General features: G+C 37.7%; 2 protein-coding genes and 3 non-coding genes across 7 annotated transcripts; 3 read left to right on the top strand and 2 right to left on the bottom strand.

Moving 5' to 3' along the window:
* Positions 1 to 5,326: 5,326 nt before the first annotated feature.
* LOC147841704 (signal recognition particle RNA) lies at positions 5,327 to 5,624 on the bottom strand. The gene has a single exon (XR_015503174.1).
* A 3,669-nt stretch (positions 5,625 to 9,293) lies between these two features.
* Positions 9,294 to 9,591, top strand: LOC147841703 (signal recognition particle RNA). The gene has a single exon (XR_015503148.1).
* An 854-nt stretch (positions 9,592 to 10,445) lies between these two features.
* On the top strand, positions 10,446 to 13,328 carry LOC147841702 (E3 ubiquitin-protein ligase RBBP6-like). Of its 2 annotated transcripts, XM_087273445.1 has the most exons (7): positions 10,446 to 10,771; positions 10,973 to 11,072; positions 11,181 to 11,256; positions 11,496 to 11,584; positions 11,661 to 11,757; positions 11,861 to 12,000; positions 12,096 to 13,328. In XM_087273445.1, exons 1-7 carry the CDS (start codon positions 10,612 to 10,614, stop codon positions 12,265 to 12,267), a joined length of 834 nt encoding a protein of 277 aa, XP_087129571.1. In that variant the 5' UTR covers positions 10,446 to 10,611; the 3' UTR covers positions 12,268 to 13,328. The 2 variants fall into 2 exon arrangements, with proteins under 2 accessions (XP_087129571.1, XP_087129572.1); XM_087273446.1 differs by lacking the exon at positions 11,661 to 11,757.
* A 2,137-nt stretch (positions 13,329 to 15,465) lies between these two features.
* Positions 15,466 to 15,763, bottom strand: LOC147841701 (signal recognition particle RNA). The gene has a single exon (XR_015503133.1).
* Positions 15,764 to 19,391: 3,628 nt separating this feature from the next.
* Positions 19,392 to 21,709, top strand: LOC147841700 (E3 ubiquitin-protein ligase RBBP6-like). 2 transcript variants are annotated; one of them, XM_087273441.1, is made up of 7 exons: positions 19,591 to 20,132; positions 20,332 to 20,431; positions 20,540 to 20,615; positions 20,842 to 20,930; positions 21,007 to 21,103; positions 21,207 to 21,346; positions 21,442 to 21,708. In XM_087273441.1, exons 1-7 carry the CDS (start codon positions 19,973 to 19,975, stop codon positions 21,611 to 21,613), a joined length of 834 nt encoding a protein of 277 aa, XP_087129567.1. In that variant the 5' UTR covers positions 19,591 to 19,972; the 3' UTR covers positions 21,614 to 21,708. The 2 variants fall into 2 exon arrangements, with proteins under 2 accessions (XP_087129568.1, XP_087129567.1); XM_087273442.1 differs by lacking the exon at positions 21,007 to 21,103 and having other exon boundaries at positions 19,392 to 20,132; positions 21,442 to 21,709.
* Positions 21,710 to 23,475: the final 1,766 nt, after the last annotated feature.

Here is a 23,475-nt window from a genome sequence, read left to right as displayed (position 1 = left end):
AACTAGTGAAATCAAAGCATCTCTCTGTTCTTACTGACACACATGTGAAAGAGTTACTACGAGTAGCCACAACTGAATACGAGCCAGACCTGAAAAAGATTGTGGAAACCAAGGAATGTCAGGTGTCCCACTGAGTCAAGTAAAATGAGGTAGGCTAATTTAAATCCATGAAAACTATTGCGTTATATAATTAGGTGTATAAGTTATTGTGACAGATATACTGTTGTTTGCGCATCTGTTGTGTGGCTCTTTGCAGTGATAAAGTTTTTTTTTTGGCTCATCATGCCAAACAGGTTCGCCACCCCTGGTCTATAGACTATGTTGACAGTAAACACATTGTCTGATTCTACATCTTCTCATCCATTTTACCTCTGTAACTCTGCAATTTTAATATGTCTGTATGGCTGTCTGAGATTATAGTTGTTCCTCACTCTTGCCTGACTCTTACTGTGTCCATGCTTCTTGCTGGTCTCTGCAGTCACTGTGTCATCATTATTTGAATCACTGCTTATGCTAGGCTTGACTCATTCTAGTTTTGAATAAATATGTGCTTATGAAACAATTATAGGTGACCTAAAGAATAAATATTAACAATTATGGCCTATTCTACAGTTAAGCTCAAATGTAACTATGTAGACTTAACTACATTTTTTTGTAATGAGTTCACCTCTACTGTAGAGTTAACTACAAACCCAAAGTACAGTGTGTAACGTTTATTTGTTTTTTTCTACCTCTACCACACTCCTTTCTGTCTCTGCTAGGCCTACCGTAGCATCCTTTCTCACAGCACTGGTATTGGCAATACCCTAGTTAATTAACACAGTATAGGATGTAAAGATTGCAGCAAAATGTTTTCTTACTGACTGCTCTGAACATTTGAATAACAGGGTTTCTGCAGGTTTCTTCAAATCAAATTTAAAACATTTCAAGACCCTTTTAAGACCATTATGAATAAAATTTTAGACTTATGCAGGGCTAAACACAAAGGATTTTTTCTAATGGTCTGGTAACTTTAGTAAATAGTTTTTGTATTAACTGAAGATAATGTAAAGGGATTAGTTGCTTTATTTTTCCTTCCATGATTAGGGAATTTAATTTGGAGAATTTGCTGAAAATAATGTAACAGCTGTTTTAAACTGAATCTCTTTGCAATAAAAAAAACTGATTTGGCCAGATTGGGTAGCTTTACTTGGATAAAGGGAAATTAAGAACTGTTTAAAATGATTTAAGACCTACAACACAATATTTCAGTGAACTTAAGACTATTTAAGGCCTAATATATATATATTTTTTTTTAATTTAAGACATTTTAAGACTTTTTAAGACACTGCAGAAACCCAGTATACAAATTAATACAATTAAGTAATAACAGTTGCACCGAAATGAATAGAATATAAAGCAAAAATGAAAAAAGCAGCAATATTTGTGTGTACCAGCGGATTTGCACATTTTTAATCCTTCATGATATATAGTTATTTGTGAAATTATGCTGAAGTGTTGCTAGTGCTGCAGCATTTGTGTGTAAAGGTGTGTGTGTGTGATACACATTCACAGGCTCCTATCATAAGGGTTAATTTATTTTTAAATTTGAAGTGTTTCTGGCAATCAGTAATCTCATACCCCTTGTTGATTGTACATGGAAGAGTTTTAGTATCTTTATTTGTATAAGTTTTTTCTGATTCCTTAATTTGTTTATTTTAATTTGTTGTAGACCACACCAACCCACAAGGATACCCAAAGTGATTGATAGCACTTGCATACTCAGTACTTGTTGGAAACGTTGTGGAAAGAATAAAGAGTCAAAATAATTCTGGATAGATTGAATCTCATTTCCCTGACAATGAGATGATTATGTACTGTAACCTATGCATGTATTTAATGTAATAGTTTAAAGACTAGCTATGTGTTCAGAGTTCACAACAAATGCATACAGTACTGTGGCTATAGCTTTAAGTTCTTTTGAATGTTAGAATATATTCCTAGTAGCATACAGCAGTCTGTATAACAGAAATCACATTAATTGCTGATAATGACATTAAAATGTGCAGGAGTTCTACGCTAAGCTGACAACTGTTAAACACAATGTAACGTTAGTCACTGTGTTTAATGCACTGTCACAAACTGTCAGAAGTAGCGTGAATGGCGAGACATTTACTTGGTATGTTTTAGTATAATGAATTAGAAGTACATTTTCTGTTTTCTTACCTCCTCTACTGCGCTGCTGTCCTCCGACGCAGCAGCCGAATGTTCGTATACATTTCAGTAACTTTATGCATTTGGCAGCGTCTGATTTTAGCCAAGTGGTGCTCGCTGCAGAGCCATTTGGGCAAGCTGAGCTCCAGTGAGGGGGAGCTTGAGCTTGAGCTCCACCTTTTTTGCACTTCTTCTACGAGTGATGTCACTGGGGGTAGGGTTAGGGGTGGGGTTGGTGTACGCATTAAAACAGCTTACAGGAGGCAGAGCGAGAGCTCATGCTCCCCCTCGCTGGAGCTCAGCTCTGCTCAAATTGCTCTGCAGCGAGCACCCTCTCGATTTTAGAGCCCTTTTGCGCTCTTTATCTGAGCTTTTCGGCCCTGCCTTTTCTTTTTACGGTCCATCTCTGACAATTAGCTTGTGTGGCACTTATTGTTTGTTTTACATTCTTGCTAGATTTTCATTACGTCCGCGTAACCTCAGATTGGGTCGGCCCCTCTCAAAACCAGCCGGTCGTCGCCGTTTGGACCAAATGCTCAACATTTATTATTATTATTATTATTATTATTATTATTATTATTATCATCATAATATCACATCTTGTAAGAGATAAAAGCTTGTAAAAGCATGTAAAAACAATACATAAAAAAAAAATTAAAAAAAAACCTGACCGGCCCACATTTAAAAAATGATCCGGCCCTTCTGGCATTTGCCAGAATTGCCAGATGGCCAGTCCGCCCCTGGCCATAGGTCACGGTGATAACTTGTTGCAGAAGTATAAATCAGCCTGAACTTTTCACTGTTTTTGACAGAAATGTGACAGTGAAACCCCTATATGACTGTTCATGTCTGTACATGATAAATGATTATGTGTGCCTTATAGTAGGGGAGAGCGGGGACGAAAGTAACGCTGGACGAAAGAAACAAAGGCCAGATAACATTGGCTTTCCAGGCTATGACAGCATATTCAGCCCGTTACTGTAACAGCAGGGCAGGAGTGGGATTTCTTTTCAGCCCTGGAGTTTCAAGCCTTAGACCGGCCCACCTCTGTTCACGACTGACTATATTAAAATAAGGTCATTTGCAATTCAGTTTCTAAAGACACTATCACGTCTTTTTCAAGGAAACAGCTGCATTAGAACTTCAAATGTTTTTCATAAATATGAGAAGATTAAAGGGTAGCTAAATCTCCAAAGCTATACTTTAAACATCACATTGTCCCTTCCTGCAATATCTGAAAATATATTCTGTGCAAAATTATTTATAGATATGCAGTCTTTTGTAACGGTGGTCACACAAAAAAATCTAAATAAAATATGTACACCCACATAAGTAACCCAAACAGTATTATATTGTCCTCCTAACACTAAAAATGAAATAATAATAATAAAAATAACACTTTACTCAGGAGAGGTTAGAGCAGCAGCATCACAACACAACATGCTGACCACTGGACCACAATGTCGCTGTTATGTTGGTGAGTTTGGAAGAATAAATAAGTATTGCGCTGGTTTCTGCAAGACTCTTTTAACCACAGTATTACTTTCTATTGAAGGCTTAATCTTTTTCACCCCTTTTTTATATTTCTGATCAAGTTATGTCAGATTTATTAATGTAGTGAATCATCTGATTTTCATTGAGCAGGTGTAATATTCATTAATATTAATTATTCAAATTCTTTTTTCACTAAGGTGCCGCTGTTTAAGGTCGAATGCTAAATGATCATCATTAACCTGCCGGCTGCGTTTTGCTGCCTGCGAGAAAATAAATAAAAAGAGTGAGGCTATGGTCAAATAAATAAATGAAAAAAGTGCGACTGCTGAGAGTGCAAGCAGCTAGGGACACCGGCCCTCGCGGCCAAAAAACTTTCCCGGTGCTCCCGATTAGCCAATCCAGGCCTGTGTAACAGGTATAGAAATAATAGTTCACTTTATTTATAGAATTACACAAAATGTGTGTTTTACCTGAAGTGTTTATTAAGTATACCTGCTCCTTTAAATTTCTGAGAAAGCTTAAGTTTTTTAATTTCCTGTTCTGCACCCGCCTCCTCCTTTTCTGTACTGACTGCACATGGGAGAGGTGGGTGTCTGCAGCTCTAATTAATCTTAAATCATATTTACTTGACTTTTGAAGCCAGTTTTTATGTTTCAATATTATGTATAACTTTCTTTTTCACATATTTCACATAGTTCGTTATTTTTGTGTTTTCATTTTAATTGAGGTTTTGATTTTTATTTGTCTGATTGAAGCATGTAAAAGTGATGAGGGCGAAGACACACTGTAAAATCTGTGCTTTTGTTTACATCAGGAGTGATTAAAGAGCCGTCACAACTGCTGATACCTGTCTGGTTATTCCCACAATAAAAAGAAAACACAAAGCAGAACCCTTGATAAAGCTGCCAAATATCAGATGATGGGTTCAAAGTAACAATGTGTAAATTATGCTTAAAGTGAAATTCATTCAATCATTCATTTTCATTTCGGCTTAGTCGCTTTATTAATCGGGGGTCACCACAGCGGAATGAACCGCCAACTTATCCAGCATAAGTTTTACGCAGAGGATGCCCTCCCATGTTACCCATTACTGGAAAACACCCATACACTACAGACAATTTAGCTTACCCAATTCACCTATACCGCATGTCTTTGGACTTGTGGGGTAAACCAGACCAACCAGTGAAAACCCACACCAACACGGGGAGAACTAAAGTGAAATTCTTCTATAATTTTTTTAAATACCACCCGATATTGATAGACCACACTTATGAGTTAGTAACCACAGCAAAACATATTTCTGTCTAAAACATCATCTTTTCAAAATATACTCATGAAATTGAGATAATTTCTGTATTTCTGTTTACAAATAAAATGTCTAGTCTACAAATAAACTTTTATTCATTCATTCATTTTCTTTTCAGATTAGTCTCGTTGGTTCACCACAGCGGAATGAACCCCCAACTTATCCAGCACGTTTTTAGCAGATGCCCTTCCAGCTGCAACCCATCACTCGAAAAAACTAAACTTTTAGTTATTTCTAATTATTAACACACAGTCATGTCATTCATCTCAAAACCTTTATTGCTTCTTTTTTACTGTTAGAAAGATATATCAGAGTAAAAAAAACAGGTAGTGTAAAAGTCTGCGTCTCTCTGTGTCGCTCAGGCTGCACTGCAGTGTCTATTCACAGGCGCGATCCCACTACTGATCAGCACGGGGGATTTGACCTGCTCCGTCTCCGACCTGGGCCGGTTCACCCCTCCTTAAACGACCTGGTGGTCCCGAACTCTCCCAGGGGAACCATATCGATACCGAACTTAGAGCGGACACCCGATCAACATAGTCCACTGCAGCCCAGAAGCCCTGAGCTCAAGCGATCCGCAGCCTCAGCCTCCCAGTAGCTTGGATTACAGGCGCGCGCCACTGAACCCGACGAGAGCTGAGAGAATCAGAGCTGTGGAGAATCTGATCATCACAGCGACCTCTAGTGGAGGAAAAATTAATGATGAATAAAAACTGACTTCATAGACTTATGACATTAGATAATAATAAACAGCAGTATGATCACAAATAAAAAAATTACAGTAATTAGTATCAACATAGTATTTTTGAACTAAAGATTATTATACCATATTTATTAGCCTTTACAACTCATTTTATGAGTGCCACAACATTCTGTTTTCTGTATCAACTAATAAAATGTAATAAATACTGTAGTATACTTTAGTTTTTTTTTTTACTACAGTAAAAGTGGTTTATTGTATCATAATACATATAGCTGTAGAAAACATATTACAGAATGGGTGATTTGTTTATATTAGGTGTGCATCTGCATAAAACATTACAATTATTTGCACAGCAGATCTCGCAACTCAATTTACAATTAGAGGGATACAAAGTTAGCTTTAGCTCTACTATAAAAGATCTGGGTGTCATATTAGACAGCAATCTAACTTTTAAAAACCATATATCCCATGTCACAAAAACTGCCTTCTTTCATCTGAGAAATATCGCTAAATTACGAAATATGCTATCCATCTCAGATGCAGAAAAGCTAGTCCATGCTTTTATGACTTCGAGACTGGATTACTGTAATGCTCTATTTGCTGGCTGCCCAGCATCCTCTATTAACAAACTTCAATTAGTACAAAATGCAGCAGCCAGAGTTCTGACCAGGTCCAGAAAATATGATCATATAACCCCAATTTTATCCTCCTTACACTGGCTGCCTGTTAAATTTCGTATTGAATTTAAAATATTACTTCTCACCTATAAAGCTCTAAATAATCTAGCTCCTGTTTATCTAACCAACCTTCTGTCTCGCTACGAACCAACTCGCTCCTTAAGATCTCAAAATTCAGGGCTTCTGGTAGTACCTAGAATAGCAAAATCAAGTAAAGGAGGTCGAGCCTTCTCTTTCATGGCTCCTACACTCTGGAATAGCCTTCCTGGTAATGTCCGAGGCTCAGACACACTATCCCAGTTCAAAACTAGATTAAAGACCTATCTGTTTAGTAAAGCATACACTCAGTGCATCACCTAGCGGGTTCCACACTGGCTTCTACATCTTGCTTATATACACTATGAACAGCAGCTACGCTAATTATTCTCTTTCTCTCTATTTTCACCTGGGGATATTCATCCCGAGGTCCTCAGATTAGGCGGAGTCACTGATTGGATCCAAGACCAGCGACGTGATGATCCCAAGGATTCCATATCCGGGACCAGGCCATATCCTGAGCTGCTGCTACGCTGATGGTCGTGGGGAGTGGAGAACATGAGTCTGATTCCAGCGACGCTCCAGGGACAGACGAGTCTTCATTGAGGCCATCTTCCAGCATAAACCACGGCGAATGAAGTTCTGCACAAGACTTTTGGCCAGCGGAGAAATTAAAATGGTCGTGCCCAACTGAGTCTGGTTCTCTCAAGGTTTTTTTTTCTTCACTCCCATCAGGTGAAGTTTTTTTTCCCTCTCCGCTGTCGCCACTGCCTCGCATGGTTCGGGATTGGTAGAGCTACGCATCGATGAATTTGCTCTTCAGTGTTTGAACTCTCAGTAATGATTAAATCACACTGAACTGAGCTAAACTGAACTGAACTGAACTTAAACACTAAAACCTGAACCACACTGTTCCAGTTACTATGACCATTTATGTGAAGCTGCTTTGACACAATCTACATTGTAAAAGCGCTATACAAATAAAGCTGAATTGAATTGAATTGAATTGAATTACAAACAATCTACGAGCAGAGATAAATACAATATAAAATTCTGAAATCAAATGAACACAGCTTTGTTGTTTTTTAACAAGTCTAACAGTATTCAGGTACAGTAATGTAATATTCAAATGTACAATAATACTGCTATTGTCTTCATTTTTTTAATTAAATAAAATTATTTGCAATTAAAATTACAAATGATGCAATTTATTAAACCTAAAGCTTTTACAGTCGCAGGCCTCAGAAACACACGCAAACGCTAAATTATAATCCAGACTCAACCTTGTATTTCTTGTGATGTGACTATTGTGAATGATCATTGATGCTGAAATAATGCTCTGGGATAATTTATGTGATTTAAGGGATAATTGACCCAAAAATGTTAATTCATAATCGTCACAATCATATTTATGCGGTGAACTATCCATTTAAGATTGTGCAAACAGTGAACCTCTGAAAAAGTAAAGCTTTAATGTTTTAATTTTCCACTTAAATACCAGTTCCTCATCTAACATTCATTCATGCAGTGAATAACTATCATTAACTGAGTTACATATTTATTATTCAGTTTACTCTTACTCATCCACTAACTGTGGTGTCAGATGCGGTTTTGACCTCCATCAGTGTTTTTAACATCTATAAGACTCGACAGAATCTCACACAATCTGTGGCATAAATTGATAGACTGTTTCAGCTTTAGCAGCACATCATGCTGAATTACTGATCCTGAGCTGAACATTGTTTATACAAGTACCACAAGTTATTTAATCTGGTCTAAAGACTAAAAAGCTGTTTAATATTAAAGATAAAAGGTAAACTAAAACCACTTTGTCCTCTCTGACACTAAATATGTTTTAGCTGTTTTATGATAAAAAAATATGTTTGTGATTATTAATCTGCAACCAACAACCTGCAGTATTTTATAATATGGTGGCCTTTAGCGTCATTGTGCAATATATGAACTGTGGATTACACTAGAGGCCACATCTGCATCTGACACCATATTTAGTGACTGAAAAAGTGTTGATTCAATTAGTGAATGAATGAATGAATAAATGAGATACTCACTGAATGAGTGAATGTTAGTCGCTGAACTGCTTTTCTGTTGTCATTTAAAAGCTTTTCATTTCCTGATGAACTGTGGCCTATTTGACGAGATGTTTTGCTGTTAAACGGCAAATCATAAATAATTTAGTTATGAAAATATTGTTTCTATATGTATTAATCATTATATATATAATATATATGAGTCACTGGGCGTTGCAGGCACTGTTACTCAATGGTTCAGATCTTACCTCTCTGACAGGTCATTCAGGGTGTCTTTGAGGGGAAAAGTGTCCAACCTACAGCATCTAAACACTGGGGTACCTCAAGGCTCTGTTCTTGGGCCACTTCTCTTCTCCATCTACACGACATCTCTAGGACCAGTCATTCAGAAACATGGATTCTCCTACCACTGCTATGCTGATGATACCCAACTATACCTCTCTTTTCACCCTGATGATCCCTCGGTTCCAGCTCGCATCTCAGCCTGCCTGTCGGACATTTCACACTGGATGAAAGATCCTCATCTTCAGCTTAACCTCACGAAAACAGAAATGCTTGGAGTCTCTTCCAACCCGACTCTGCACCACAGTTGCCTTTAAATAGCACAACATTGTGATTAACTATTCAGTACAATAAACTTTACTATGTGGTTCTAAAATACTAAAGTATTTAGTTTAAATAACTATATTTTATTTGGGACCGTACTGCTGTTTATTTTTATCCAAACAGTGCCATAAGACTAATAAAAAGTCAACTTTACTTCATCATTCAGTTTTCCTCCACTAGAGGTCGCTGTGATGATCAGATTCTCCACAGCTCTGATTCTCTCAGCTCTCGCCGGGTTCAGTGGCGCGCGCCTGTAATCCAAGCTACTGGGAGGCTGAGGCTGCGGATCGCTTGAGCTCAGGGCTTCTGGGCTGCAGTGGACTATGTTAATCAGGTGTCCACACTAAGTTCGGTATCGATATGGTGCTCTTGGGGGAGCTTGGGACCACCAGGACGTGTAATGAGGGGTGAACCGGCCCAGGTCGGAGACGAAGCAGGTCAAATCCCCCGTGCTGATCAGTAGTGGGATCACACCTGAGAATAGACACTGCAGTGCAGCCTGAGCGACACAGAGAGACGCAGACTTTTCTTCCAGGAGCACTTACACATACAAAAAAAGAGGAGAAATACTAATTAATCTCTTTCCCTAATGTTTTATTGTTCTGACCATTCTAGATTTATAGGGTCATCATAATTGCATTATAACAGGCTTCATCAGGCAGTAAATCTTTTGGACTCTTAAAATGTTCTTTTGATTATCAGAAACAATAAATATCACACACTTCTGATCACTTCTACATTCACTGTAATCCACTGCCACAATCACACACACACACGCACACACACACACACACACACACACACACACACACACACACACACCCACACACACACACACACACACACATTGCTGTATAATAAAGCTTTGAACCAAACTTTGGATTTGGATGAGGCAACTTTAATATTTTATTGATTTTAACACATAATGAAGATCAAAGGCAAACATGAAGGGATTTACATTATAAACGCATCAGGAAATGATGAGATTAGAGAGTTTTAAATAATTTTTAACACACGGAAATAAACTTTTGTAGAAAATAAATTTGAAGGTGGCTTTAAAAAAAGTGTTAAATTACTTTAAAAACGGAAAAACAAATCGCCAATAGGTGGCAGCAAGAGACCGCTTTAATCAAGTGAAGCTTTGAGTGATTCATTCAGCCACGAATCACTGATTCATTGACTCGCCCGACTCTTTACAAAGGCCAGAATCATTCGTGTAAGGAAATGCAGCTGTGTATTATTCAGAGATGTCCAACTGTTCTGCTGTTTATTTTATTATTATCATAGTAATGATTTCACTATTATTTATGAGAAAATAACGCGGAAGTTTTTCAGCGCCTCGTCACGTGATCGTCAGCATCCATGGCAACGGTTCTTTTTGTGTTGTTTTGAACTCCGCTCTGTCATTGGCATCTGATCTCGGCGTCCTTCGTGGCAACTGATTCCCAGATTATTGATATTATTGATTGTTGGATACATCGATTGATCGTCTGCTTCTCCCATCATTCAGGTTTGACCCTTGTTATTACACTGTGGTTTGTGTTCAGTATGTCTTGTGTTCATTACAGGTTTCAGAGTCGACTCACCTACGACTCGCTCCAGTTTGAGGGCCTCAACATCACTGTGGGAGAGCTGAAGCGGCAGATCATGAAGCGCGAGAGGCTGAAGTTCTGCCAGCTGAAGATCAGCAAAGCCCAAACTGATGAAGGTGAGATGAGGAAAAGCCACTTAAACTATATTACACTAACATTAGATGTGTTATCAGACAGACTTGTAGAAGCTGTGATTTATTATCATGACTCTGATGGTGACATATAGTGATGTTCTGAGTGTTTTAAAATGCTAATGGCACTCAAAGTATACCATGGTAAATGATTATTACTATATTCAAACTTTATTTTGCTGTCAGAATACACAGATGATGATGCTCTCATCCCCAAAAACACATCGGTCATCATCAGACGGGTCCCTGCGGCTGGACTAAAGTCATCAAACAGAAGATTTGTTGGGTAAGTCATGTGAAATGAGCGCAATTGTCCTCTGATAGATGTTATATCAAGAGTTTGAGTCTGTCTGTGGTGTTTTAGTCACACAAGCTCCTTTGTTTTGTTTTGCAGACATCAAGCTGGACCATCAGCTAAATCTTCTCAAACAGGTGATTCTTCACTCCTCTCACTGGAGCAGCTGTTGAAGGTATTGAACAAATGATTAATTCACCCCACTGTGCTGCTCTGTATTGAACTGCAGTGTTTGCATTTGAGGCGTCATAATGACATGTAGTGCAGAATATCAATACACAGTGTAAAGCAAACAACAATACACACAAACACACACACACACAAACACACACAGCTTCTTAGGGAGATTTGAGGGTGTTTATTTAGAGCAAATCAGTGAAATAAAATTCTAATGTGCAAATGCCTGTGAAACAGACTGAGAATCTGGCTGAGGCAAAGGCATCAGAGGAGGACAAGCTAAAAGCGGTGATGTACCAGTCCAGTCTGTGCTACTACTCCAGCAGGTGAGCGTTCAGACACTGACAGGTTTGGTTTGTGAGAAATGTTAGAGCTGATTCTCATGGTTCTGATGTTCATCAGTGAGGCCATGACACTGCTTGGGCTTCTTCCACCCAACTATGTCTGCTTTCACTGTGGGATCCCAGGACACCACATTAGGCACTGCCCCTCTAAAGGGGTAACTGGGTTTTCTAAGCTTATGGTTGCTGTGAACATGAGCTCTTGTCTCCATCAGTCAGATTGTTTGCTCTGTCGTTTGACTGTCACTCATGAATTCACAGGGCAGCAGCTCTGCTCCGCTTAAGCGCATCCGGAGGAGCACAGGGATTCCCCGCAGCTTCCTGTTGGAGGTGGACGACCCAAACCGAAAGGGAGTCATGATGGACGGCAGCGGCAAATATGTCATTCCCATCATAGATGCGTGAGTAAACTGTACTTGGCATTGCAGCATGTTCTATTGTTTGTGAAAATCTCACATTATGTCTGCTTGTGTGTGTTTGCGCTCGATCTGTTCAGTGAGGCCTATGCTGCTGAGAAGAAAAAGAGGCCTTCCTTCTGCCAGACCAAACCGCTGTCCTCCTCTTCCTCAGCTGGTGCAGCATCTTCAGTCCAGGACGCCAGAGGGAAACGTTCCCGCTCCCCATCTCCACCAGAGACGCACGGAGACCAGAAGAGACCACGTCACTGAGAGACCTTCACCCAAGAGACCTGGAGCCGATGTGAGCACAGTGTATATATTGTACATAGTTTATGAATAAAACTGAATAAAGATTATAGCAGCATAAACTGTGGACTGGTTGACCTTCACACAATACAGAAACACAAAAGAAAATGATCAACACATTAAGATAGAAATGATGAACAAACATGCTGCGGGAGAACCAGTGTGCTGTCCTGCTCACAATCTAAAACTTTTAGTTAAAGTTTATTGAATGTTAATCAGAAAAAAATAAAACGCTGAACAGCTTTTATAGTATTCAATAGTTTTCCTCATAAAGGGGAAAAGTTCAAGAAACATGGAAGAAAAGGCGGCATGTTCATATTTTTAAAAATCCATTGGAATGACAAAGATGTGCATGCTCTAATAAGTCATTTTGGCTGTGTTCATATGGTGTCCTTTGGTGGTTTCTATTGCTGTTGTTGTTTACTGTTCAGCTGACTTAAGCAAATAGATTTCTTTAAAATGTAGCTATTAAGGGAAAAAAAATAATGTATCTTTATATATATATATATATATACACACATGGCCTCACTGTAGGAAGGCTGCTGGTGGGAGTCCCGACTGGGTCAGATGGCATTTCTGTGTGGAGTTTGCTTGTTCTCTCCGTGTTCATGTGGGTTTCCTCTGGGTGCTCCAAACCCATGTGCTATGCTGTAGGTGAATGAATAAACTAAATTAGCCATAGTGTGTGTGTGTGTGTGTGTGTGTGTGTGTGTGTGTGTGTGTGTGTGTGTGTGTGTGTGTGTGTGTGTGTGTGTGAATGAGGGTGTATGGATATTTCCCAGTACTGGGTTGCAGCTGGAAGGGTATCCGCTGTGTAAAAAATATGCTGGATAAGTTGGCAGTTCATTCCGCTGTGGCGACCCCAGATTAATAAAGGGACTAAGCTAAAGGAAAATGAATGAATAAATTGATTGATTGATTTTATTTGACAATTTTAACAAAAATATACAAACAAGTCCAGTTTGACATTCATATCTTAAAAACTGTCGAGGATAAAATACACAATAAAGCCACAGGCTGATTTCCATCGTGGTCATCGATATTCTTAAAAAAATGAACGAGCAAATCATAAAGTGCAAACATCATCAGCTCAGAAACTCAGCACAACAAAAATCCTCAACTTCAACCGTAAAACAGCCATTTTTTAATTTCCTCTCTAAAAACTCTCAAATTGAATCTCTTTAAAACTCCTCGGCAGTATATTCCAAGCAACAGTACACAGAAAAGACTTTCTACCTGTTTCACTATTAAATCTACAAGGACAAATACCCCTGCTACTCGCTCTTGTAGAATGACAGTGTACCTCACTAACTAAAACTTAATAAGTAAATATTTTGGGACCATTTTCTTTAAAATCTTAAACACCATCACCAATTTCAGAAAAGTGACCCTTTTTCCAACTTTTAATAAATTAATTTGACTATAATATTCATTATTTAAATATGTCAGTGGAAGTACTTTGATAACAATTCTGCAACTTATTTTGGGCCGTCTGCAATTTATTTTTAAAATTTTTGTGGAACTACTGCTGTACCAAAAGACTGCAGCATAGTCAAAGTATGACTGCACTAATGCACTGGCCAATATTTGTAAAGTTTGGAAATCTAAGAGCTCTGTCTGTCTTGCTAAAAACTTAATTTTAGAACTTTTGAATGGACTATAACAGCCATCTTCTCACCTGTCAAATTACTGTCTGAAATGCAACCTAAATATTTCCCTTCATGTTTGTGTTCATTAATTTGATGCTCTACTTTTACCTCTGATCTGACACATATTCGCAGTTTCGCAGTTGAACCAAATAAAATAAATTCTGGTTTACACAAGTGTAAGGACAATTTATTAAGGTTAAACCATTAAAGAGACTTCCTCAGTTTGTTCACTTATTTCATTTTTAATAAATTCCTTCCTCTCATGAGACACAATTATTGCTGCATCATCCGCATTTAACAAAAGCTTTTTTGAACAGGCCATTTTCAAATCATTGATGTATATTAAAAAAGCAAAGGACCTAAAACACTGCCTTGTGAAACCCCATAAGAAACGGTCGAATAATCTGAAAACACACCATTTAAATCTACTATTTGACATCTGTTTTCAAGGTAAGACTTCATGCATTTACTGGCCAAAACACCAAAACCCATTGCCTTTACTTTTAAAATCAATATCCTGTGATCGACTGTATTGAAAGCTTTTTGCAGGTCTAAGAAAACCATCCCACTTAACTTCCTTTATCCATATCGCTCTTTATATAATTTGTTAAATAAAAGAAACTGTTGAATCAGTGGAATGATTTTCCTAAAACCCGACTGAAACTCTACAATACGTCACATTTTAAACAATATTTTTCAATGTGCTAATAAATAACTTTTTCCCTCCCTTTTGACAAAGCACTCAAAATTGATACCAGCCTAGAATTATTAACCTCAAACCTACTACCTTTCTTAAAAAGAGGAATAACTCTTGCTTTTTTTCAACTTTACCTTGACAAATAAAAAAATTGATAATATGTGTAACCATCGGAGTGACGCATTTAGGGAGTCTTTGAGGGAACTGCACTGGAATATTATCTAACCCTGTTGCTTTACTATTTTTAAGTGTTATTAATTTCTTAAATATATCCCCCTCCTCTATTTTATTAAACAAAACTTTCTAGATTAAAACTGCATTTGGCATAATACTCTATAATATAATTTATCAATAAAAATGCCATTTTGTACTGGAAGCTTTTTAACCGTCAATATCAGGTGGTATTAAAAAAAAAATTAACAATGTCATAGTCAGATATAATTAAAACAAACATGATAAAGCCAGTAAATCTGGTTGTGACCTACCCGTGTGTTACTTTTGTTTCTGATGGGGCCAAAAATTATAATGTGCCATTTATGTTTAAAGTAAAATTATTCTCTATATATATTTTTTAATTTGATATATTTTCAATTAAATTCAATATATTTCTGTCTAAGGCATATTTTTAAAATAAAGACATGAAATTGAGATGATTTTTGCATTTTTGTTTACAAATAAACTTTCTGAAGTCTGCTAGTAAACTTTTAATTATTACTTACTATTAATAATGCATAGTCATCATACATCTCTAAATCTTTATTTCTTCAGTTATACAGTTAGAAAGACAAATCAAAGTTTAAAAAAAAAAACTAGTGTAAAAGTCTGCGTCTCTCTGTGTCACTCAGGCTGAACTGCAGTGTCTATTCACAGGCACGATCCCACTACTGATCGGCACGGGAGCTTTGACCTGCTCCGTTTCCGACCTGGGCCGGTTCACTCCTCCTTAAACGACCTGGCGGTCCCGAGCTCACCCAGGAGCACCATATCGATACCGAACTTAGTGCGGACACCCGATCGACATAGTCCACTGCAGTCCAGAAGCCCTGAGCTCAAGCGATCCGCAGCCTCAGCCTCCCAGTAGCTTGGATTACTGGCGCACGCCACTGAACCCGGCGAGAGCTGAGAGAATCAGAGCTGTGGAGAATCTGATCATCACAGCGACCTCAAGTGGAGGAAAACTCACTTTTATAGAAGTGAACTAATGCTTTAATAACCTGTGCTAATCATTCACTTACAATAGCATTATAGTTCACTATTATCCAGCAAGTTTTTATGCAGCGGATGCCCTTCCAGCCGCAACACATCTTTGGGAAACATCCACACACACACACACTCATACACTACGGACAATTTAGTCTACCCAATTCACCTGTACCGCATGTCTTTGGACTGTGGGGGAAACCGGAGCACCCGGAGGAAACCCACGTAAAGGCAGGGGGAAAATGCAAACTCCACACAGAAACTGCGCCACTGCCTCGCCACCTTCACTATTGGAATTCATAACTTGATAATCCATTGTCTATAATAATTTTTTTTGCATGAGTAAAATTTGCATCTCACTGATTTTTCGTAATAATTAAAACAATGGTAAATCTGATAAATGATTAGAAATGATCCTTATATCAGGGATTATTCATTGCAGTCTTCTTGTTTTGTTTTAATTCATTGATGCAAATTAGGTCTGTAAATCATTTTTCATTATTCTGTAAACATTAAATCAGATCTGAATCACTAACCCTAAACAAAAGAGTTTTTGAATTAGAAACACTCAATAATATGAATCAGCCTTTCAGTTCAAGCCTGCTGCAGTCGCTCTTCTTCTTGGAAAGGTCAGTGCTGATCCTTGTTCTGCAGATTCTGATGTTTTAAATCTGCTTGTGGTGTTTTATTTATTTGTATATGGGTGTAGGGTCCACCCAGTTGGTCCAATGACGGTATCCAATGGTGGATGAAGGTTCACTGCATGTTCGGTCTTTCCAGTGCACAATGTTGATTTATATTAAACTTAACTCATATCTGACTCAAATTTTAGTATGAGGTGGTTTAGAATATTAATATATTTATCCTCGTTTTATCTGACTCCAATTAAAAAACATTGATAAGATTATTTTGTTTCCTTTCACATTATTTTAGATTATGATTGAATATTCTTTTGATTTGTTATTATACCTTATTCTCATTTACTCAGATTCCTATAGCATCTCGAGTCTTGCACCGGCCGGGTATACAATCTCTTAATACAAGCTTGTCAGTCTTGGTCATTAAACAGAGGCGATTAACCACTCTCCTAAAGTGGCAGAACCCTATACTTACTCAATTTAGGAGATTTTTTATGTGGTCCCCATAAGTATACTTGAATTAATGCCAATATGTTAGTCGGATCTCTAGCAACATTGTATAGCGTGCCACACTGCTCCGTCTAACATGTTTTAGTCCGTTACTAACCTGTACAGTGGCTTGTAGTGCTATGGACAACAACATTTATCAGTGATAATAACACGAGGACTGTTTGAATAATTCAAAACATAACAATTTATTAGTCAGGTAAATGTGTATTATGCCAATTCAATCAGTCAATTCATAAAAGATCAATAAATACATCAAGTTACCAAAGATAAATCCAAGATTAAAAGATGCATTCCTGACTTTAAAATATGCATAGCATGGAGCATAAGCTCCATGTTACGGGCTGATCGGGGTAAGCAGAATCGCGCTGAGCCTTTCTCAAACCTTACCTTAAGTAATCCAAGAATTCCCTCAAGGACAGGGGTGTGTGCATAACAAAAGGCACTTGCATTTAGTGCTGCCTGTGGAAAAGTCACACCCTTCACAGTGGTTCAAAAGATGCCTGAAGTTATATATTTATTGTTTTGATTATGTCTATTTCTGAGAGAATGAGACCATTGTACCAATCACACTGAGACATTTCAAATGATATCAAACATGATAGATAAAGTCACTTAGGTTAATCTGAAACATTCAAACATTGAAATGACCATATGTGTGAGTTGGGGTGGTTGAAGCCGAGTTTCAGCAGACTCAGATGCAAATGCAGCAGGAATTGGTTTTTCCCGCATTCCCACCTGCTGGGTTGTGGTCAACAGTCTCTGTTTTCAGCTCATGTTTTGAATTGTCAAAGACATCAAAAATATTTGTAATATTTCAATTCTTACATGGGCTTATTTTTGTGATGAAGAAACCCACAGTAATGATAAAAAATGAGTGGATTGTGACAGATCCACAGATGCTTTCAGATTTGTGCTCATCATCTATAAGATTTATCCTTTCTCTTTTTTTATTACAGGTTTTTACAATTGTTTTGCCACAAATTTCAGAACTTTGGTTTTCAAAAGTCTAGACACAAAATTCACAACCTTTCCCAAAATTGTACATTTTTGCAAAACTTTTAACTCTTTTTTCAAATGCTTGGATACAACACACACAAGTCAAACATACTTTATTCATTGAACTAAGATCACCTTTTCAATATAACACAATTAAACTTCAAATTGATCCCATTTCAAAATGCAACTCAAACAATACATTTGAAATAACCATGTATTCATTTACTTCACATGATGTTATTATCAACTGATACAAGCACTCAAAATGATGAATAACTGCTGCATTATTGTTGATGTGGGGAAACTGATGTACAATATTACATGTTTAGATGATGAAATAATCAGGATAGATCAAATGACATTAGTTACCACAGAAGATGACCCAACTGAACTACATTATCTATAGATGTCTTTATTCATCCTTAGTCCATATTTATGGTTTCTTTGTTCTGTGTACCACTTTTACAGACAATGTTTATATATTTGACATTACTGTAAGAAAGCCCAGTCACAGCAGACCAATGTCAGGCCTGGATTTACATTGACAGAAGGTTCTTTCCAAGATTTCTGAGTAATGAAAACACCACTGAAATGTAGAGGAGAACCCGTGACCAAATCCACAAGACCAGACTGATGGTAACTCAAAATCCCAAAATAGAAATCTGATATATAGAAATATATGCAAATTACATATGTGACATAATAGTTCATATGAATTTTACATATATAAAATATGTTATACATGTCAAAATATTGCCATTTGTTAAAACATATATGTTACGTATATATACGATCCATTATGTTATATATTTTACCCCTACAAATATATATATATATATGATATGGTTGAAAAAAAAATATATAAACAATGATTTTTTTTTCACTATTTTGACAAATTATTGACTATTATGACATTTTATAATAATGTAATTTGCAGATGGGACCATATATCATGTCATTTATCAGCTTTCTATATGGGGACGTGAAGTGAGAAAAAAAAATACAGTAAACCTACATTATGATGGAATGAATAAAACTAGTTCAGTATATCCACTGTCTGCACTGTTTCCCTTTACACTTATAGGCCATAATGAAACCTGTATCATATATTTTAAACAACAATATTTAATGATCGTTAATGATTGTTTATTGAAGCGATGTACATCTTGTGTGCTGCTGGTGATCTAAAGTAGTGTTCCTGTAGTATTTGTATTATAAAAGGATTATGTGAATCAATGATCCTGCAAATGCAAGACTTCTTTAAGGAAATGAATGCTGTATGCAGAACACTGGAGAGTGTTAAAAGTAGTGACTGTTTAGGATTTTGTGTCTAGAGTTTTTTTAATTGACATCAGGGTTCTGAAATTTGTGGCAAAACAATTGGAAAAAAAAACTGTAATAATGAAGATCAAGGGCAAACAAATAAATGATGAGCTTAGAGAGTTTTAATTCATTTTAACATACAGAGATAACCATTTGTAGAAAATACATTTAAAGGTGTTTTTAAAAAGTGTTAAATTACTTTAAAACGGAAAAACAAATCGCCAATAGGTGGCAGCAAGAGACCTCTTTAATCGAGTGAAGCTTTAAGTGATTCATTCAGCCACGAATCACTGATTCAGTGACTCGCCCGACTCTATACAGAGTCCTGAATCATTCGTGTAAGGAAACGCCACTGTGTATTATTCAGAGATGGCCAACTGTTCTGCTGTTTATTTTATTATTATCATAGTAATGATTTCACTATTATTAATGAGAAAATAACGCGGAAGTTTTTAGCGCCTCGTCACGTGATCGTCAACATCCATGGCAACGGTTCTTTTTGTGTTGTTTTGAACTTCGCTCATTGGCACCTGATCTCGGCGTCCTTCGTGGCTACTGATTCCCAGATTATTGATTGTTGGATACATCGATTGATCGTCTGCTTCTCCCATCATTCAGGTTTGACCCTTGTTATCACACTGTGGTTTGTATTCAGTATGTCTTGTGTTCATTACAGGTTTCAGAGTCGACTCACCTACGACTCGCTCCAGTTTGAGGGCCTCAACATCACTGTGGGAGAGCTGAAGCGGCAGATCATGAGGCGCGAGAGGCTGAAGTTCTGCCAGCTGAAGATCAGCAAAGCCCAAACTGATGAAGGTGAGATGAGGAAAAGCCACTTAAACTATACTACACTAACATTAGATGTGTTATCAGACAGACTTGTAGAAGCTGACATGTGTTATCATGACTCTGATGGTGACATATCAAGATGTTTTGAGTGTTTTAAAATGCTAATGGCACTCAAAGTATACTATGGTAAATGATTATTAATATATAAACTTTATTTTGCTGTCAGAATACACAGATGATGATGCTCTCATCCCCAAAAACACATCGGTCATCATCAGACGGGTCCCTGCGGCTGGACTAAAGTCCTCCAACAGAAGATTTGTTGGGTAAGTCATGTGAAATGAGTGCAATCATCCTCTGATAGATGTTATATCAAGAGTTTGAGTCTGTCTGTGGTGTTTTAGTCACAGAAGCTCCTTTGTTTTGTTTTGCAGACATCAAGCTGGACCATCAGCTAAATCTTCTCAAACAGGTGATTCTTCACTCCTCTCACTGGAGCAGCTGTTGAAGGTATTGAACAAATGATTAATTCACCCCACTGTGCTGCTCTGTATTGAACTGCAGTGTTTGCATTTGAGGCGTCATAATGACATGTAGTGCAGAATATCAGTACACTGTGTAAAACACACACACACACACACACACACACACACACACACACACACACACACACACACACAGCTTATTAGGCAGACCAGTAAAATAAAATTCTAATGTGCAAATGCCTGTGAAACAGACTGAGAATCTGGCTGAGGCAAAGGCATCAGAGGAGGACAAGCTAAAAGCGGTGATGTACCAGTCCAGTCTCTGCTACTACTCCAGCAGGTGAGCGTTCAGACACTGACAGGTTTGGTTTGTGAGAAATGTTAGAGCTGATTCTCATGGTTCTGATGTTCATCAGTGAGGCCATGACACTGCTTGGGCTTCTTCCACCCAACTATGTCTGCTTTCACTGTGGGATCCCAGGACACCACATTAGGCACTGCCCCTCTAAAGGGGTAACTGGGTTTTCTAAGCTTATGGTTGCTGTGAACTTGAGCTCTTGTCTCCATCAGTCAGATTGTTTGCTCTGTCGTTTGACTGTCACTCATGAATTCACAGGGCAGCAGCTCTGCTCCGCATAAGCACATCCGGAGGAGCACAGGGATTCCCCGCAGCTTCCTGTTGGAGGTGGACGACCCAAACCAAAAGGGGGTCATGATGGATGGCAGCGGCAAATACGTCATTCCCATCATAGACGCGTGAGTAAACTGTACTTGGCATTGCAGCATGTTCTATTGTTTGTGAAAATCTCACATTATGTCTGCTTGTGTGTGTTTGCGCTCGATCTGTTCAGTGAGGCCTATGCTGCTGAGAAGAAAAAGAGGCCGTCCTTCTGCCAGACCAAGCCGCTGCCCTCCTCTTCCTCAGCTGGTGCAGCATCTTCAGTCCAGGACGCCAGAGGGAAACGTTCCCGATCCCCATCTCCACCAGAGACGCACGGAGACCAGAAGAGACCACGTCACTGAGAGACCTTCACCCAAGAGACCTGGAGCTGACGTGAGCACAGTGTATATATTGTACATAGTTTATGAATAAAACTGAATAAAGATTATAGCAGCATAAACTGTGGACTGGTTGACCTTCACACAATACAGAAACACAAAAGAAAATGATCAACACATTAAGATAGAAATGATGAACAAACATGCTGCGGGAGAACCAGTGTGCTGTCCTGCTCAGAATCTAAAACTTTTAGTTAAAGTTTATTAAATGTTAATCTGAAAAAAATAAAACGCTGAACAACTTTTATAGTATTCAATAGTTTTCCTCATAAAGGGGAAAAGTTCAAGAAACATGAAAGAAAAGGCGGCATGTACATATTTTTAAAAATCCATTGGAATGACAAAGATGTGCATGCTCTAATAAGTCATTTTGGCTGTGTTCATATGGTGTCCTTTGGTGGTTTCTATTGCTGTTGTTGTTTACTGTTCAGCTGACTTAAGCAAATAGATTTCTTTAAAATGTAGCTATTAAGGGAAAAAATAATGTATCTTTATATATATATATATATATATACACATGGCCTCACTGTAGGAAGGCTGCTGGTGGGAGTCCCGACTGGGTCAGATGGCATTTCTGTGTGGAGTTTGCTTGTTCTCTCCGTGTTCATGTGGGTTTCCTCTGGGTGCTCCAAACCCATGTGCTATGCTGTAGGTGAATGAATAAACTAAATTAGCCATAGTGTGTGTGTGTGTGTGTGTGTGTGTGTGTGTGTGTGTGTGTGAATGAGGGTGTATGGATATTTCCCAGTACTGGGTTGCAGCTGGAAGGGTATCCGCTGTGTAAAAAATATGCTGGATAAGTTGGCAGTTCATTCCGCTGTGGCGACCCCAGATTAATAAAGGGACTAAGCTAAATGAAAATGAATGAATAAATTGATTGATTGATTTTATTTAACAATTTTAACAAAAATATACAAACAAGTCCAGTTTGACATTCATATCTTAAAAACTGTCGAGGATAAAATACACAATAAAGCCATAGGCTGATTTCCATCGTGGTCATCGATATTCTTAAAAAATGAACGAGCAAATCATAAAGTGCAAACATCATCAGCTCAGAAACTCAGCACAACAAAAATCCTCAACTTCAACCGTAAAACAGCCATTTTTTAATTTCCTCTCTAAAAACTCTCAAATTGAATCTCTTTAAAAATCCTCGGCAGTATATTCCAAGCAACAGTACACAGAAAAGACTTTCTACCTGTTTCACTATTAATTCTACAAGGACAAATACCCCTGCTACTCGCTCTTGTAGAATGACAGTGTACCTCACTAACTAAAACTTAATAAGTAAATATTTTGGGACCATTTTCTTTAAAATCTTAAACACCATCACCAATTTCAGAAAAGTGACCCTTTTTCCAACTTTTAATAAATTAGTTTGACTATAATATTCATTATTTAAATGTGTCAGTAGAAGTACTTTGATAACAATTCTGCAACTTATTTTGGGCCGTCTGCAATTTATTTTTAAAATTTTTGTGGAACTACTGCTGTACCAAAAGACTGCAGCATAGTCAAAGTATGACTGCACTAATGCACTGGCCAATATTTGTAAAGTTTGAAAATCTAAGAGCTCTGTCTGTCTTGCTAAAAACTTAATTTTAGAACTTTTGAATGGACTATAACAGCCATCTTCTCACCTGTCAAATTACTGTCTGAAATGCAACCTAAATATTTCCCTTCATGTTTGTGTCCATTAATTTGATGCTCTACTTTTACCTCTGATCTGACACATTTTCTCAGTTTCGCAGCTGAACCATATAAAATAAATTCTGGTTTACACAAGTGTAAGGACAATTTAATAAGGTTAAACCATTAAGAGA

This window comes from Danio rerio, chromosome 11 (assembly GCF_052040795.2).
Source record: "Danio rerio strain M-AB ecotype USA chromosome 11, GRCz13ab, whole genome shotgun sequence".
Lineage (NCBI taxonomy): Eukaryota > Metazoa > Chordata > Actinopteri > Cypriniformes > Danionidae > Danio > Danio rerio.
The sequence above is the reverse complement of the archived record's forward strand: the minus strand, read 5'-3'. Positions and strand labels throughout refer to the sequence as shown.